Raw genomic sequence first — 18,408 nt, forward strand, 5'->3', positions numbered from 1 at the left:
TGCACTGTAATGCCACGACATTATTCATAAGAATATAGCAACCATAAAGGAATACAATGCTCATGTTGTGGTTACACCAGTTCCAAAAATGGGAAAAATTATGTCTTCCCTTCTGAAATATCCATCAGTTTTTGGTGCTTTTTTTCCTGCTATTCTCATAGCAGTAGTAACTCTCACAGGGCTAGTAACTTCACTTCTGTGACAGCCAGTTGCAAATTCAGTTCTCATAGGAATGGTTCAGGCTATTCTCATAGCTATAATACTTGACATTTACCTACAGCAAAGTTTTTCAGTTAATGTCTTGTCTAATCACTCAGTTTTGTGTTTCTTGCCAACTAAGTCAGGAGTTAACCAGAAGAGCTTTATGTCACCTGCGTAGATGAAGACCTCAGTTTTTACTCTTCTTCATGCCACAGATGAAAATGCCAAAAAACCTGCTGACTTCTCTCCATCCTGACAGACGACTGTTTTGCTTCCAATCCTTTAATCACCTTTCAAGCCATAAAGATTGCTCCTGTAGTCCTGTGTGAATGCAGTTTCTTGAATATCCTGTAATACTGAACTTTGTCAGAGATTTCTGTGTCCAGCAGATCCTCTTTTCTCCATTCACAACTGAAACCATGCTGACTCTCACCCAAGAGCACAGGCTTATCCAGGTGCTCAAGGATCTTATTTTTTTTTACTGGCTATTATGGCAATCTGTAGCTCAAGGGGTTGCCTTTTCCACAGGTAGGAATTATACTGCAGTCAACCAATCTGCCAGACTGAATCTTTGCAACAACAGCTTGGGCACCATGGCAAGTGGCTCTGATACCAGTTTCCCAGTTGTGTTCTTCCAATATTCTCAGGTGACTACAACCCAAGATGTTGCTTGCATTGAACATATTTATTTGTCTTACTTTCTTGTACATTTCCTTCACCTTGATCCAATTTATCTGACATCTCTGCTATAAGGAACCCTGCAACATTTCATCTGGAAAAGCCAACACAAGTAATTCACTGAGCTTCTCTTTCACTGCTTTATCACTCCTGAACGTCCCTTTCACACTTGTGCTATCAGATGGTCCCACCATCTCCCCTTTCGGCTTCCTGGTTTGGACATATTTCAAGTTCCCTTTCTATTAGTTTGTACATCTTTTTTACAAACTTTTAAAAATTCTTCCTGAGTGCTTCTAATTTTCTTTTTGTAATTGATCTGTTAGGTTTTAGGGCCTCCATTGGTCTCACGATGAAGGCAAGCTTTCTATTTCCAGTGTATTTTTGGAATATGAAAATGGCTGTTTTTCTGTTACTGAAGAAGATAATGAAAACTGAATGGAAAAAACCTGAAACAATCTAAAATGTAACCCACTTCCTCCAGAACAAAGCAGCAATTTCCTTTCAGAATAAATGACAATGCTATTAAAATTCAGGTATTTCTTTAAGAGTTATGACAAGTGGTAACTGTTGTAACTTTTGGTCACTACTGTAGCTAGCCAGCACATATGTGGGAAGAAGGAGGAAGTAAACCTGCTGTGCACTAGCCTAGCAAAATCCCTGTGTACCACTTAAATCCCACTTAATCCAACAAAATAGGGTCTAAGTGGTATTTAATTAGCAGAGAGGCCTACTCTAGACCTTAGGAGCCAAGAGTGAATTTCACCTTTACATGCCAGCTGAACTTGATTGATTTGACACTCATTTGTTGAAATGATACGTATTCATTATGTTGGAAGGAAAACATATTAATGCAGAGGGATTGTTCTTTAAGAAGAAAGAACAAATTAAAAAAAAAAAAAAAAAGTAAACTCTGAACTGTCTATGTCTGCATAAGGCTATGGCTTGCCTGAGCACAGCTGGAAAGGGTTGCCTGCTGCCACCCAGGTCTATGGAAAACTGCAGGGCTGGCACATGCCTGCCCTCCCCACAGCATGCTGCAGCTCAGGCCATAGCCTGGGCACATTTTCAAAATTTTCTTATAATTTTCTGACCAAAAGGGTATTTCAGTCTGTACTGCTCCTCTGAATGATGATAGAAAATACTGAAGCAGTAAAATGAGCTTGCTTTCAAATTCAGAGGTATATTTGCTATTTAGACACAAAGCTGCTTCAAAATGATTCATACACATTTAACTAGTAGTTTTGTACTACAGATGCTAAAGGAATCAGAACCAGACTTATCAGCACTATAACATCCTGATCAAACTATAACATCCTATGATATCCTGACTTCACTCATTACATTTTTTTTAAAAAAGTCATTTTAGACCACAACTTTCCATCCCTGTCTCCCAATGAAAAGTATTTCCTTTTTATGATCTTCTTATAGAGGTGATGGGAGGATGATTTCAGCAGCAGTCTCTGATACAGCCCGACTTAAACCACACTTTTTAAATTTTGTAATTAAGATGACATTCTTGTTAGTGAAGTATTCAAAATCAGCAGAACATAAACATTTAGAACTGTGAGGATGATATTATGGGATGATAAAAATTTTCCTCTGGCCCTAGTCTGGAGGCATCTTTTTTTTTGCTTCATTTTCAGTTGTGATTCAAGTGAGTGCAGGAGTATTACCAAGATCTGGTACTAAGTATGAAGAAAATTTTAAATAATAATTGCTTCTTTTGCCTGCCAACTACAATAATTCTATTAGACTTTCAAATGGACTTCTGTGACTTTAAGGAATTATGCCCCAAAGCAACTAAATTTTCTGTGCATTGAAACTTTTTTATTGTACAAAATATAACATTCCATGATGTCAACATTATTTTTCTTTATTTTTTTACTTTTCAGAACCAGAAGGTATTTTATTTAAAATCACCTAGCACCTCATTAAAGTTGCAGTTTTCAAATGCAGAGCAGTAAGATGCCAAACTAAGGATTTTGATAGTACAGCTATTTGAAACACAGATATTGATTTCAATGGTAGTTAAGACTGCATCTAAGTATTCTTCCTGGACAGAATCGCAGTCCTGACTGGGGGCCTCAGTTTATTGTCTGTGGGTATCTGTGGTTTTCCGTCTGTGGAAACTGTATCACATCTATACACTAGATTCTTTGCAGAGAAGGAAAAACAACACTCAATTAAATAAAGCTGCATTCCCTTTTTGCTTCAAGTAGTAAATACAGAATCACAGAATAATGAGGTTGGAATAGACCTCTAAGATTATCAAGTCCAACCTATGCCTTAACACCTCAACTAGACTATAGCACCAAGTGCCATGTCCAGTCTTTTTTTAAACACATCCAGAGATGGTGATTCTTCCACCTCCCTGGGAAGACAATTCCAGTACTTTATTATTCTTTCAGTGATTTTTTTTTTCCTAATATCTAACCTATACCTTCCCTGACGTAGCTTGAGACTGTGTCCTCTTGTTCTGTCAGTTGCTGCCCGGTGGAAGAGACCGACCCCCACCTGTCTACAGCCTCTCTTCAGGAAGTTGTAGAGAGCAATAAGGTCACCTCTAAGCCTCCTCTTCTCCAGGCTAAACAACCCCAGCTCCTTCAAACGTTCCTCATAGGGCTTGTGTTCCAAGGCCCTCACCAGCCTCGTTGCCCTCCTCTGGACATGCTCAAGCATCTCAATATCCTTCCTAAACTGAGGGGCCCAGAACTGGACACAGCACTCAAGATGCGGTCTTACCAGTGCCGAGTACAGGGGAAGAATGACCTCCCTACTCCTGCTGGTCACACAATTCCTAATGCAGGCCAGGATGCCATTGGCCTTCTTGGCCACTAAGGCACATTGCTGGCTCATATCCAACCAGCTGTCGACCAGCACCCCCGGGTCCCTTTCCGCCTGAACACTGTCCAGCCATGCTGTCCCCAGCCTGTGACGCTGTAGGGGATTTTTGTGGCCAAAATGTAGAACTCGGCACTTAGACTTATTAAACTTCATGCTGTTGGACTCTGCCCATCCATCCAACCTATCTAAGTCTCTCTGTAGAGCCCTCCTTCCTTCCAATAGATCAACACAAGCTCCCAGCTTAGTGTCGTCTGCAAATCTAATGAAGGACTCCATGCCCTCATCCATGTCATCTATAAATATATTAAATAGAACTGGTCCCAGTACAGACCCCTGAGGGACACCACTGGTGACTGGCCGCCAGCTGGATGCAACACCATTCACCATCACTCTCTGGGCCCGGCCATCTGGCCAGTTCCTAACCCAGCGAAGAGTGCTCCTGTCCAAGCCATGGGCTGCCAGCTTTTCCAGGAGTATGCTATGGGAGACAGTATCAAAGGTCTTGCTGAAGTCTAAATAGACAACATCCACAGCCTTTCCTGCATCTACCAGATGAGTTACCTTGTCATAGAAGAAGATCAGGTTGGTCAGACATGACCTACCCTTTGTAAACCCATGTTGACTGGGTCTGATACCCTGGCCATCTTGTAAGTGCTGTGTGATAGCACTCAGTATGAACTGTTCCATTATGTTACTTGGTACTGAGGTCAGGCTAACTGGCCTGTAATTACCAGGATCCTCCTTCCTACCTTTTTTGTAAATGGGTGTCACATTGGCCAGTTTCCAATCATCTGGAACCTCACCAGCGAGCCACGACTCCTGATAAATGATGGAGAGCGGCTTCACAAGCTCATCTGCCAGCTCCCGCATCACCCTAGGTTGGATCCCATCTGGTCCCATTGATTTATAAATATCCAAGTGTCCCAGCAGTTCTCTGACTGCCTCCTCTTGGATAACAAGAGGACCATTCTGATCCCTGGCACCACCTACCAACCCCTGGGGACAGTTGTCTTGAGGACAAGCTGTCTTACCACTAAAGACTGAGGCAAAGAAGGCATTAAGCATTTCCGCCTTTTCCTCATCTTCAGTTACTAGGTTGCCTGCCTCATCCAATAAGGAACCGAGGTTGGTTATACCCTTCCTTTTACCATTAATATATTTGTAAAAACTTTTTTTATTATTTTAACAGAAGTTGCCAAGTTAAGTTCAAACTGAGCTTTGGCCTCCCTGATTTTTTTTTCTACATGCCCTAGCAGCTCCTTTAAATACTTCCTGAGAAATCAGTCCCTCCTTAAAAAGATGATACATCTTTTTTTTTATTTCAAAGTTCCTTCAAAACCTCATTGCTCATCCAGACTGGGCGTTTGCTTCATCGACTTGTCTTTTGGCACACAGGGACAGTCTGTTCTTGTGCCCTCAAGATTTCTGCTTTGAAGCACACCCATCTCTCCTGAACTCCTTTGTTTTCAAGGGCTGTTTCCTGGGGAACTCTCTGAATAAGTCTCTTAAATAGGCCAAAGTCTGCCCTCTGGAAGTCCAGTATAGAGTTCTTATTGATATTCCTCCTTATTTCACCAATTATCGAGAATTCTATAATTTCATGATCACTGTGCCCCAAGCGACCTCCAACCTCCACATCACCCACCAGTCCGTCTCTGTTTGTGAACAATAGGTCTAACAATTTGTGAACAATAGGTCTATTTGTGAACAATAGGTCTAACAATTTGTGAACAATAGTCCCTCCCCTGGTGGGCTTGGCCACCAGTTGTGACAAAAAGTTATCCTCTACACACTCTAAAAACTTTCTAGATTGCTGTTTTTCTGCTGTATTAAGTTCCCAGTAGATGTCTGGTAGGTTGAAGTCACCTACAAGAACAAGGGCTGATGATCCTGAAACATTGTTCAGTGGCTTATAGAATAAGTTGTCCACCTTTTCATCCTGGTTGGGTGGACAATAGCAGACTCCCAGTAGGATGTCAGCCTTCCCCTTAATTTTTACCCATAGGGACTCAACTTCATCATCATTAGTTTCAATACCTATGACATCCAGAACCCCCCTAATATAAAGGGCCACCCCTCCACCTCTTCTCCCTTTTCTGTCTCTTCTGAAGAGCTTGTAGCCATCCAGTGCAGTGCTCCAACTATGTGAATCATCCCACCAAGTTTCTGTGATGGCAGCTACATCACAGTTCTGCTGTTGCACCATGGCCTCCAGCTCTTCCTGTTTGTTACCCATGCTGCTTGCATTGGTATACATGCACCTCAGCTGGGCTACTGATTTCTCCCCTAACACAGTCTTACCATCCTTGGGCCTGCTTCCAGACAGCCCATCTGCATCCCCTTCCCCCTTCAAACCTAGTTTAAAGCCCTCTCAATAAGGTCTGTCAGTTCATGAGCTAAAAACCTCCTGCCCTTAACAGAGAGATGTATCCCATCTGATTCCAGTAGAGCAGGTGCCATAAAGGTTGCTCCATGATCAAAGAATACAAAATTTTGCCGATGACACCAATTGTTGAGCCACTTGTTAATGATGTGAGTTCTCCTATTCTTTTCATCATTTTTCTCTGCCACCAAAGGGACTGAGCAGAACACTACCTGCTATCACTACACCTGTCCTATCAACCACTTGACCCAGTGTCCTAAACTCCCTTTTAATTGCCTTGACACTCCTCTTTTCAATCTCATCACTGCCAGCCTGGAGTATCAGCAGTGGGTAATAATCAGAGAACCAAATCAGCCTAGGAAGTCTCTCAGTGGTATTTCGTACCTGGGCCCCAGGGAGGCAGCAGACCTCCCTGTGGGATGGGTCAGGTCGACATACGGGGCCCTCTGTCCCCCTCAGAAGGGAATCACACACTACAATTACCCTTCTTTTTTTCTTGACGTTAGAGGTGGTAATCCATTTTTAGACGAGTCATAATTGGGAGGCTCACTGAGCAGATAATTTTCTTCTAAATCATCTGTCTGGCTCTCTAGATCCAGGGCCTCATACCTATTCTGAAGTGGCAGCTGGCTAGGGGATGGGGGGCAGGAGGGATTTTTGTTATTACCACCCTGAGCAGGGACCCATTTCCACTCCCCTTCATCTACCAGGTGCCCCTCTATTGCCTGAGAGTGAGAGGCATATGAGTCCTCTGCTCCTGGTGGGCTTCCCTTTAAGATGTAAGGGCTGAACTCCACCAGTCTATTTCCCTTTCACTATCCCTGATACTCCTTAATCTTTCAACTTCCTCCCTAAGCTTGGCCACTAGCGAAAGGAGGTCATTCACTTGTTCACAGCGTAGGCAGGCCTTCTCCACAACACCCCCTGAAGCCACTGATAAGCTCAAACACTCTGGGCAGGAATGGGTCTGTACAGACACATCCTTTTTGGAGGGCTCTACTTGGTCACATACACTTGTACCAATCACAGATTTCGACTGGGTTAAAACCATTGCTTAGGAGAAAGCCCAAGATCAATCAACCAATAAAAACACCTCACCAAACTAGCAAGAACCTACAGCCCTGCCTGCTTGCCCTGCCTGCGCGAACTGCTGTGCAAACTGCTGTGACCCTGTTTGCCTGCTCCTGTTCACCACACTCGGCTTTGCCGTGCTCCCCGGAGGTCTCTTATAATGAGTCACTCAGGAACAAAGGAAGCTCCACCTCCTGTTCCTGAATGGCTCACAATGCGAACCCCTCACCTGCTCAGCGCTTTTATAATGAGTCACTCAGGAACAAAGGAAGCTCCACATCTTGTTCCTGAATGGCTCACAATGCAAGCCCCTCACTTGCTCAGCGCTTTTATAATGAGTCACTCAGGAACAAAGGAAGCTCCACCTCCTGTTCCTGAATGGCTCAAAATACGCATTTCTGGCTTATATCTCCAGCTGTCTTGCCTTCAGGATTTGTTCTCCTACATATTTTAAGAACATACTTAAAGACTTGCATCACAAAATGCAGGCAAGAAGACCCACTGCTGTGCACTTGCCAAGTTCAGCAGTTACAGGACTCACCTGAGATAAATACCTGCCTCTCCACAGAATGTTACTGTGTTATTCTCAACTTTCCATATATATATCTCGAGGCTCACAGAGTGACATGTCTGTCTGCAGCTGCAGAGTGGTGCCTAAGTCAAGAGGCAGAAGGCACTTGTACTGTAGCTTTACCTGCTGCGATGCAGGGCTCAATGGATAAATCTACCAGACCCAGACACACAAAAAAAGAAAAAATCAAATAGCAAAAGGAGCTTTACTTTTTATTGAAAACATAAAAATCATGTGAATCATGTACAGTATTTTCTCATAAGGAAAATCTTAGCTGTTTCATAATGTTTCACAAAACTGTAAAACATTTAATTTTTATAAAGACTTTTTCATTAGTCAAAGATAAAACTAAAGTAGTATTACAAAGCTATTTTCTAAATTATCAACAGAGAACAGAGAATGTTTAACAGATTAATCCATACAAGTGGCAGGAGAAAGGACTCTTCCATTTGTAAATCTGTGAAAGGACACACAAAGGTATAGAGGGGCATGGGGTTTTTGTTTCAAAACTTTAAAAAATTAAGTGACATGTTAAAACACTACAGATGTGGATTCATAGGATGGTACAAGTTCTAGGACTGCATTTCTCTACACTACCTCAAACAGTGCAACAGTGATTCAGTGTAAATCTCTACAGTGTTTCATTGATTTAATGCATGTGTTCAAGTATGTGTCCATGAGAATGATCAAAATCTCTACTTAGCTATTTTAATTTTCCTGTTTATAGTATAAGTTACAGTAGAATATCCCCTTCAGTTTGTTTCTAAACCAAATGAACTAATTTCTCAATACATTCTGTAATAACCTATTTAATAATGTTAGCTTGTTCACTTTGACATCTGTTGCAAAAAACACAAGCTCATTCTGACTCCAAATGCAAAAATATGATAAAATTAAAAAGAACTTTATTTTCATATACAACAAAACTATTCAGCTAAATTAAAATAAATTCAAGATAACATGAGTTCTTTTTTTTTTTTTTTTGCAACAGATGGCCTTACTGAAAATAAACATTTAAAATACTAGTTACTATTTTTTTAAAATTCTGATAATGTATAAAAAAATGTTGGCTGTTTAACCAAAACCATTAATGATGTCTGGCAGGCAAAAATAAATTAATTTGATTAAATTATATGTAATCTGATAATATTTGGTCTGAAAAAGCCTGTGTGTGTGTGTGTGTGTGTGTGTGTGTTTATAAATAGTAAGATTGCAAAGAGCTGAGAGACAGCCAGCCTGACTGAGGTCAGCTTTTTTGTTGCATTTTTTGAGCATAAAAGTCCCTGCACGTCTCACAGCATCGCTGATACCACCTCATGTCTTGACAGAGGTTCTTCTCTCTTATCACTCTGCAGTACACAGGCCACTGGTCTCCTAGGCACTTGAATGTCAAAGCAGCTGTGAAAGAACAACAGCAAAATCAAATATACATTACTGTTGCCTTTACTAGTGAAGAATCACATACTAAAAGAGATAAGTACATAAGAAGTGTATCTGGGAAAGAGAAAGGTTTATAGATGTAGATATTTAACAAAAGAAGGAATTCCCCTTGTCCTCCTGTTGTCAATATATTCAACATCAAAAAATTTTAAGGCCAGCTTTATTTACAAATTGGATTAAGTTGCATCGAATTTAATTAGTTTAATGTCATAAGCTGTCTTCTCATGAGTAAGTGGAGCTCATCTTTCTGCCTTGTTTCACTTAGGAAAGACTCTTTACACAGCTTATCATAGAAGGACCATGCTACTGAAGTTGGAACTTTTCACATTTAGTTGTATATATCAAGTATAACGAAGTACTTCCATATGTAGTCTGTAGTACATGGAATTAAAATGGGAACCCAGTCAAAAATGGCACAGGAACAAGATACTGTCCAAAACCCATTGCAAACACTGAAAAAAGAAGTCAATCTCAGATTTGAGTTAATCTCCTCTGCTAACAGAAGAGAAATTTGTAACAGAGTTGGTGGCACAATCCCCATCAGCCTTCACTAGCCCTACTCCCAGTTCAAAAAATCTCTACTGCATGACATGAATAGAACTGGAGGACAAAATTATCAATATATTGAAGAGAAGCATTGCATTATGTATTTCAGAGATGTTAAAGTTTCTACTGGATTGGATTCTGACTCCATGCTGGATGACATTGACTTGTAGATTATTAATATCAGTCCTACATAATCCATGCCATGACAACATAGCCCTATCTTTTTTTTGCACTTCACATTAAGTCAAATTTTAATTGACACTGTATTTTTTGTGTGACTCTTTCTAATTCACTTGACTCTGTGACACAAAGACTCTTATATAACCTCACCAGAGGAAAATCATCGATGATTGGGAGATCGCATCTTGCTTCTGAGAGACCAGCTGAACAAAGAAAGATAAAGTACAAAGGGGAGGAACATTCAAACAGTGAAATAGCAAGGAGAGAACCATAAGCAACAGCAAATTGCAACAATTACTACTGGGCAGAAATGTTCAAAGGTTAAAAACCTAAAAGAGAAATATGCTTCACTGTCTTAAAAGAAGCATTGCATACAGTCTGAAATGCCAGTCTTGTTTTCCACACGGGAGTAATCTATTGGACAGGAGGGTTTATCTTAACAAGCGCTCTGGAAAATCAGCTGGAGAGGGTGTGCTGTCTTACAGCAAGCCTTTGAATATTCCCATCATCCTCAAGATGCAGGTGAATGATTAGGGGAACTAATGGTAATCATCATCAACAATGCACTAGGAAATAAAAACTACCAGAATTAATAGTTCTGTAGTTATATAATAACAAAATTTCTTTAAGAACAGAAGAGACCTGAGTTCTGCCAGGTACAGCAAATCTCTTCATTCAAAGTAATTTTCCTTCACACATCCCAATACATCAGGCATAGATGTAAATTTGAACTAAAGACAAGTGGAAAGAGCTGTTTGTATTTAAAGAACAAATAAGGGCCTCCTTGATCTCACAAATATCAAGAGAACACAGTTTGCAACATTTTTAAACAGAAAAGAAGGTATTTTTTTACTGTAGAAAGATGTGATAAAATTGGGTGAATATATATAAAAGCATATATGTTTATAGTGTCTCTAATATAAATCTATTTTCATATGGGACATTTTGTTCCTTTAATATCATACAGTCTCATAATAAGGTCCTTCCTTGGATAACAAAACCCTTCACCATTCTTAGTTACAGTCTCTGATGTACATACTCAAAACTTGAGGCAGAATGATTAGTCTCTGCATAGAATTTAAATCTCCTGAGTACCTCCTGATTTCTGTTTCTAAACTGGGGTCATCGTAACTGTATGGAGAGAAATATCTGAAAAGAGATTTGTCATCTTTGACTGCTTACCTAACCTGGGTGATGTTATTGTATTAACATTAATTTTCTCATTGCAGGGATGGAGATGACAGGGTCTGTAGGCTGCAGGCTTTTCTGAAGAAAAGCATTCATTGCCATGCCTTCCTGTGATCTTGTGCATGCACTGGATGACTCGAGATTGCATTCCTTTGCCACATGTGACGGAGCACTGGAACACACAGAAGACACATTGATTGGAAAGTTATTTTTGCCGGTAATCAGGAACATGAAATGCCAGTCCATGTGAAGTGAGTGGCTGCTTCTTCAGATGTCAGCATTCCAAGATTTCTGAATTCTATTCCATTAGCTAAATGAAAATCAATTTTAAAAGCACAAATTAATTAATAGTATTAATTGGAGGACTCACTCCAGCATCCTATTGCTGTCCAAGTCCATTTTTTAGAGCCTGTGATGAAACTCAAATACAGCAATGTGTCTGGAGGAAGCAAAGGTTACTCTCTTGTATCTACATACAAATTTACTCTTATTAGAGGTTAAAGTGATGGTAGAGACATTCACAGATATTAACAGGGAGAAGAATTTTTAATAAAGCCATTTATTAACCACAGCAAAAATGCTCTTTCTGCTGAGCATATTTTATGCCTCCTGTCTTTGCATCACATCTTCATGTTTTCACATGTGTCTCACAAATAAAACACACAGTGTGAGACATGATGCCTGGCCTTTAATTAATCTTGACATCTTGTTGACACAGACAATGAGATAAGAAAATAAAACAACTGAGCACTGTAACAATGGAAACATTTTACTTCTATCACAGTAACATAATATATTAGAGTGAAAACGTGAACAGTGCTGCACAGATGCTTAGAAAACCTATTCTAAACAAACAAAAAAAAACCCCAACCAAAATATGGTTTAGCCTTTTCTGATTTTTTGTGAACAAAATTTCATAGGACATGAATTACTTTTCTATCCATTTGACACACATGCTATTTCTTTAACTACAAATCTATTAAAAATTACATATTGGAATTTTCTCCTAGCCTCTAATGATTTTGACTCAAGTACCCAGAAATTTCACAAAGTTTTAAAGAAATTTTCTGTATAGGACACCTTCAAATATTAATCAGTTTCTTGCAATGAATACTGTAAGAACTCAGGCTGCAAATTTTGCCACATAATCCTGAAAATGTTTTTCTAAATAATTTTTATTACATAAATACTGAGAATATATTTCCTTGGGAGGCTTCAAAAAGCAGCTGAAAAAAAAATTGAAATAAGAAAGACAAGGAGAAGGTACTATAACAAAAAATGTTTCCCCGCCACCCTGTCTCGAGATGGAGATGAAGAAGTATAGTTTTCTTCAAAGGATGAATAAACTTTGACTATATGAAACACTAAAGAAATTTTTACTCTTTGGTTTGGTTATCTATGTGCATTTAAGTAACATTTTAAACACTTAACCTGGAAGACTGATTTACACATGCTAAATGGGAAATAGAGGGCTTGTGCCCGCAATATGTGCATCAAGAGAAGGGAGACTCCTGTCTTTTGGACCCATAAGACTCCAAGAGAGGTACAAGAGACTAGGATATACACTTGGATGTTTTCACAAGGGACTGAACTTGTAACCACATGAAATCAAACACTGGCATTTTATAAAGGCAGCAAATGGACTTGATTTTGCTCCTGTTCTCAGTGAGCCAATACAGAACTCCATCTTGCTGAATTAATCAGATACAGCCTCCATGAGCCAAGGCATGTAAAGATAATAAATTATGAATACACATTTGTCTACTCAGTATCAACCACAGTTTAGCACATGAACAAATATATGGTTTATAGGAGGGAAATCAGTTAGTACTGAACTATTTTCAAAGTATGCTATCAAATCTAGTATGCTGCTGTACAATTGCATGAGAAAAGTTTCTCAAGAGAACTCCCTTTCTTGAATTCTCTGCCTTTTCTCTGTGCAGCTAAAAATAATCTGAGTTCCTATAATAGCCAACATTATGCACATGGTCAACATGTAAAAACACACATATACCTACATGAATTTTATCTCCAATAGTAGATGGAACACAGATTTTAATTTTGCCAAAATTCTGGCCATTCTTTGAATTCCTCTCATCATAGTTTCAGAGATATTTAATTTTTGAATATTTTAATGAAGTTAAAATTGAGACAATGGAAAAGCAAAATTTTAAAAGGTGAAAAAAAGGGACAAAACTAAAATAACAACATAAAGAGAAAACAAATGTGAGAGTAAAAGGAAAAAGAAGGTTATATGATGAAGCTAATATGTTGAAGATCTCTAATAAGGAAACATAATCTTTAAATGTTATCATGGTGATAACATTTAGAGTAATATTTAGAGTAATATTGCACACAGTATTACATTTTTTTTTCCTTCAATGATTTATATGTTTATCAACCAGAGTTAGAGTATGTGTGAGCGTGTGGTATTCCTTCAGTCAGCTGCAGAGAAGGAGGATATGGGCTGGAGGACCTGGTACATAAGATCTCCAAAATTCGTTTCTCTGCCCTTAGGTCATTCTAGAGTGAGTAGGTGCAATCCAGCCACTTGGAATACTGGAGGGGAGAATGGGATTTGAAAAACATTAGTCTTTTCCTAACAAAATGGGTTCCAATGGTTTATCTGCTAATTGGTAATGCCAAACAATTCATATAGGTAGGTGCCCTTGTGAAGAGCACTCTGGCAGCAGTCACATCGTCTCTACATTAAATGACCTCTGGCTTGAAAGTTTATTGTGACTGCAACTGACAAAACAAGCAACAAACAGACAAATCTCTCAGCTAATCAGTGTTTAGGTCTGAATTTCTATGGAGAATCTGGTAAGATTTTGGCATTAAAATCTTAACTGGTGAATTAATATACTTTAAATAACTGAGCCTCCACTGGCCTTGATGAGATATTCCAGAGTGTTACGAAGCAATACAATGTAGTTTTCCATCCCAAGATGTAGAGATACTGCAAACAATTAATTTCAGTCTTGCTTGACCTACTTATTAGTATCACAATTTTAGAAACTGACATCAAAGGATGATTAAATGAAATGTCTCAGTTCATATGTGGCAAGGCAGGAAATAGAGACATTTGTGCTCTATGTTCTTTTATTTTCAGAGAAATGTGAAAACTAAATTTTAACAGTGCATTTATTTTTATTTTTTTTAAAAATGTGAACTTACTAAATCTTGTAAGATGCTTGCAGAACATTGGGAAGAAGCAGGGCTACCTCAGTGATTTGCAATCCAAAACTTTTAAACCCAACATGCAAGTAAAGCAAGATTTTTCCAAACACCTATGATTTTAAAATCAATGAGGGATCTGATAAGCATGCTGTGCTCTTCTATGTTCACCTAGCAGCAGCAGCAGCAGTGGTGTCTGACTTTGAAATTAAAAATTCTACCAACTGGAAGCCAGAAAAAAAAAATCTTTTTACCATAAAAGCTCATATTAGCTACTGGCTATGTTAGCTTATATTTAAAATAGTATGAAATAGGGAAAGCTTCAGGCATTTAGCAGTGCACTTGCTAGCTACACAAACAGTGAGGTTTCTTTGTCCATGATGTCTATGTCTTAAATGTGAGTTTGTCTTGCAAACACATCAGCCAACTGTAACTGAGAGCACACACTCAATATAGGAGAATAAAAGTAACTTGTATTTTTCTTGTTTATCCTGAAAAGATATGGACTTGTTCTGACTTCATTAGGAGACACCTCAAGTTCTGCAGATCAGCTAGATGCACCTTAAGAGCAACAGCTGTGACCCTCATTTTGAAACTCATTTTACTGTATACGCATGTGTACATTCAAGCTGAAGCAGACTCTTCCAAAACTGCCTCCCAAACCTGCCTCACCTTTGGATTTGTCTCACTGCAAATATTCAGTCAGAGGTAAATACCTTTCACTGGATACGCGGCTGTCACATTTTAGGTAGTGTTTATGGAATGTATTTGAAACTGTATAGGTTCTCTATATTTCCGGACTTCACATGTTTAAAATTCTAACAAAGCTTTCAATTTCAAAGAAATAAAAAATATTTTCAGTTTTACACATTAATCAGCAAATTTAATCAGAAATAAATTTAACTGTCAAAACTGCTTGTGTGTATATATATATATATATATATATATATATATATATATATATATGATTTACAGAAAATGCCCACTCCCAACCAATATGTAACATTTTCATTAATTCAGCAGGTTTCAGGTTAATTTAAACCCACAGCTTTTTTTATTAGTGAATGAAGAATATATTTCTATCAATCTTATTCCCACCCACTCTATCTCCCACATGTCAGTCTTGAACATGCAGTACTTTATTTTTGTGGAGTTTAATTACATTTTACTTCTCCCTATTCATTTGACCTACACTTTAAGGCCATGTAGCTGATTAGCAAAAAATTCCTGTAGGACAACCATATTTGTAGGTTTAGACTAAATGTTCCAGTACACAGCCAGAGGGGTTTTTTTATATGGCTGTTAATCTGTGCATCTTGGACATAGTCCTAAAGGTACTGTAAAACCATCCAAGCAGCAAGACATGTAAAACATTCTTGTTAAAAATTACAAAAAAATCCTGTGTAAAGATAGTTAACAGCTATTTTTTTAAAATAATTTTTTTCTTAAAAAAAATCTTACCACTCTCTTTGAATTTTGTCCAACTTTTGAACTCCTTTTAGATATAATTTCAAGGACAGAAACCTAGGTGTTAAATACAACAATTCTTACACTTGGCATGCATACCCACTACCCAAGATTCCTTCCTTCTTTTCCCTGCCAAAGATATATATTCTGGAGAGAATACATATTCCCAAGGCCAACAGCTGAGGAAGTTGCTGTAATGTGTTAGCTGCTTCCAGCTGGCCTTCATGAGAAGTAGGAATTCCTAAATTAAGGGAAAAATTGTCACTGGCAGACAGTAATGGTCAAAATGTGTCTTTTTGCCAAGACAACAGGCAATCACTGAAGAGGCTGATACAATCCACAATGAAAAAGCCAATCTGTAACAGTATTAACAGAATTGACTTGGACAATTTATTTTTGAGAATAAGTGGACTGCTCAATAAAGGTTTTACAAGTCTAAGTAGCATTCAAAACAGGCTGACATGCCTCTAAGGAAACTCAGTGATGAGTTTTACTGGAAATTATTAGCAGAGCATTTCTAATCATTTATGTATAGGATCATCAGTTCCAGCTTTTAAGTGGTTTCGACCTTTTTCATGAAGAGAGTGTGAAACAAGAATAGCAAGCAATCAGACTTTAGCAGCAGGATTCGTATTTGCTAACATGCTTGCAAAATCTTCTTCTGTTTTGTCTTTTATGAAGCTTGCATTTGAAGGCAGACAGTAGATAATGTGGTGCATTTTTTTTCAGCAAAGGCTTTGTACTGAGTTTGGCAATATTCTTAAAGATTACCTAAATCAAGCAAATAATCAAATAATCTGCAGTTTATTTAAGTCATTTAAGTCTTTCTTTTTTTTTTTTTTTTTTTTTTTGGTTATAAAAGCATTTCTGAATAGTGTAGCAAAAAGAGGGACTGATGGATACAAGCATAAGATGGAGTCAGAGTTCTCACATGCATCATTTCCAGGAACGTCTTTCTGCCTCTCCCATTTCTGACACACCCAACACCTCAGTATGCCAAATTTAAAATTCAGAACTTGTGCTAAGTTTAGCTAAAAAAGTATCTGCTGTTGGTCTCTTCTAAGTTTAGCAAGTTTGAGTTGTGCCTGTTTATTTTATTTTATAGTCTTGTTTTTCTTCTTCTTCTTCTGCCCACTGCCCCTCCATTTTTTTTGTCTATAGCTCTTCTTTCCAGGGTAAGAAGATATAAGATTCAAAAAGAGATAAGATTTTAAATTAAGACAGACAGAGCTCCAGTTCCCTTGATAAACTAGAGATTGGGGTCCCATAGAGGAAGTCCTCATCACCTCATCTCAAGAATTTGAACCTTTTTTTTTTTTTCCCCCTGAATCCTTTTTAAGGCCCCATATAGAACAATTTGGTTGTTTGGCAGGGGAGGCAAAATTGCCTTTGGTATCAAGACAAGAAACAACTGCAAGTTTATGGGCGGATTACAAAAGGAAATTTATTTTTTCTAGGTCAGTATATATGTATCTATTCTTCAGAATATTATTGACTGTCTACTCTGAATCAATAGTGGGGTTGGGTAGACTTGAATCTGAATGGGCTCTCTGGACTCAGCTTGGAACTGGAAAGTTCTTTGTCTCCATGTGAAACCCAGTTTCCATTGCCCAATTTCTTTCTTGGGTGAATTAATGAAACACAATCATCCACTTAATGGTTTAAAAGCTGGGATTATTCCAATGACAGAAGTTTTTTCTGTTATAGACAACCTGGAGTCCAAACCCATAAAAACTCTCAGACTCTACTACAGCCTGATATTTCCCCTTGATATCATGGAAGGTATCAGCATTTTTCTCTCATCATTAATGACCTATATCAAAGCATGGACAAATCCTGTAATACCATAACAGATCTAGAAAGCCAAGTTCCTCTATGTGCTCCAGATGTATGTACACACCATTTAAAATTTTGTAGTTATACTTTCTATCGATCAATATTTAATACAAAAACACATTCAAGTTTTAAGGCAATTTAAATATATGTGAAATTATTATTTATTCTTATTTAGGTCTTTAGACACACTGCTAAATAGTATTTGATATTATAACACTGGTGGATTTTATAAATTTTAGCCTTGTTTGTGCACCTCTGCCTGGGCACTGCTGCAGGGATGCCCTATTTGCGAGGAAACAAAAATTTTAGCTGTGGATTTGTGGTTGTCCCAGATGCCTGCTTGTGCTGACTCACACATGGATATATTACTGCCACTAGTGCATAGTAATGAACAAGACATTATTACATTACAAACTTTCATATCTGAGATATCATTGCATGGTATTTTGGCAGGAGATGACTGTCCGTTCCTTATGACTATCACACATCCAAACAAGAATCTGGAAACAGTTAAGATTTCATTATATAATTACCTTTATCTTTCTGATTAAATTAGTTGAGTATGCTATTCTGGAATGATGAAAACAAACTCTTAAAATTAACTTGAAATATTAGCCTTTGAGTATATAATTATATTACCATACACGACAATGCTAGCCTGATGCTCAGTAGAAAACCTCGCATGGAAAAGCATAGCTCAACAGAACAAAGAAGTAATTAAAGGATTACAGTATTTCTAATGAAAAGACAGGTCACAGAACCCACTAAGGACACAAAGGAAATTTTAAATGAGGGAAAATGAAACCTCGAAGAAAATACTTTCTTT

At 38.2% G+C, this 18,408-nt stretch overlaps 1 protein-coding gene across 1 annotated transcript in view; it reads right to left on the reverse strand.

Annotated features, from left to right (window-relative positions):
• Positions 1–8,686: 8,686 nt before the first annotated feature.
• Positions 8,687–18,408, reverse strand: part of ADAMTS19 (ADAM metallopeptidase with thrombospondin type 1 motif 19) — a 140,255-nt gene continuing 130,533 nt past the window's right edge. The window contains exons 22-23 of the mRNA XM_054003270.1: positions 11,097–11,274; positions 8,687–9,146 (exon numbers count right to left, since the gene is read on the reverse strand). Of these exons, the coding sequence (XP_053859245.1) occupies positions 8,995–9,146; positions 11,097–11,274 (330 nt within the window). The 3' untranslated portion in view covers positions 8,687–8,994. The remainder of the gene's footprint in view (positions 9,147–11,096; positions 11,275–18,408) is intronic.

Source organism: Vidua macroura, chromosome Z, assembly GCF_024509145.1.
Source record: "Vidua macroura isolate BioBank_ID:100142 chromosome Z, ASM2450914v1, whole genome shotgun sequence".
In the NCBI taxonomy this organism is placed as follows: Eukaryota; Metazoa; Chordata; class Aves; order Passeriformes; family Viduidae; genus Vidua; species Vidua macroura.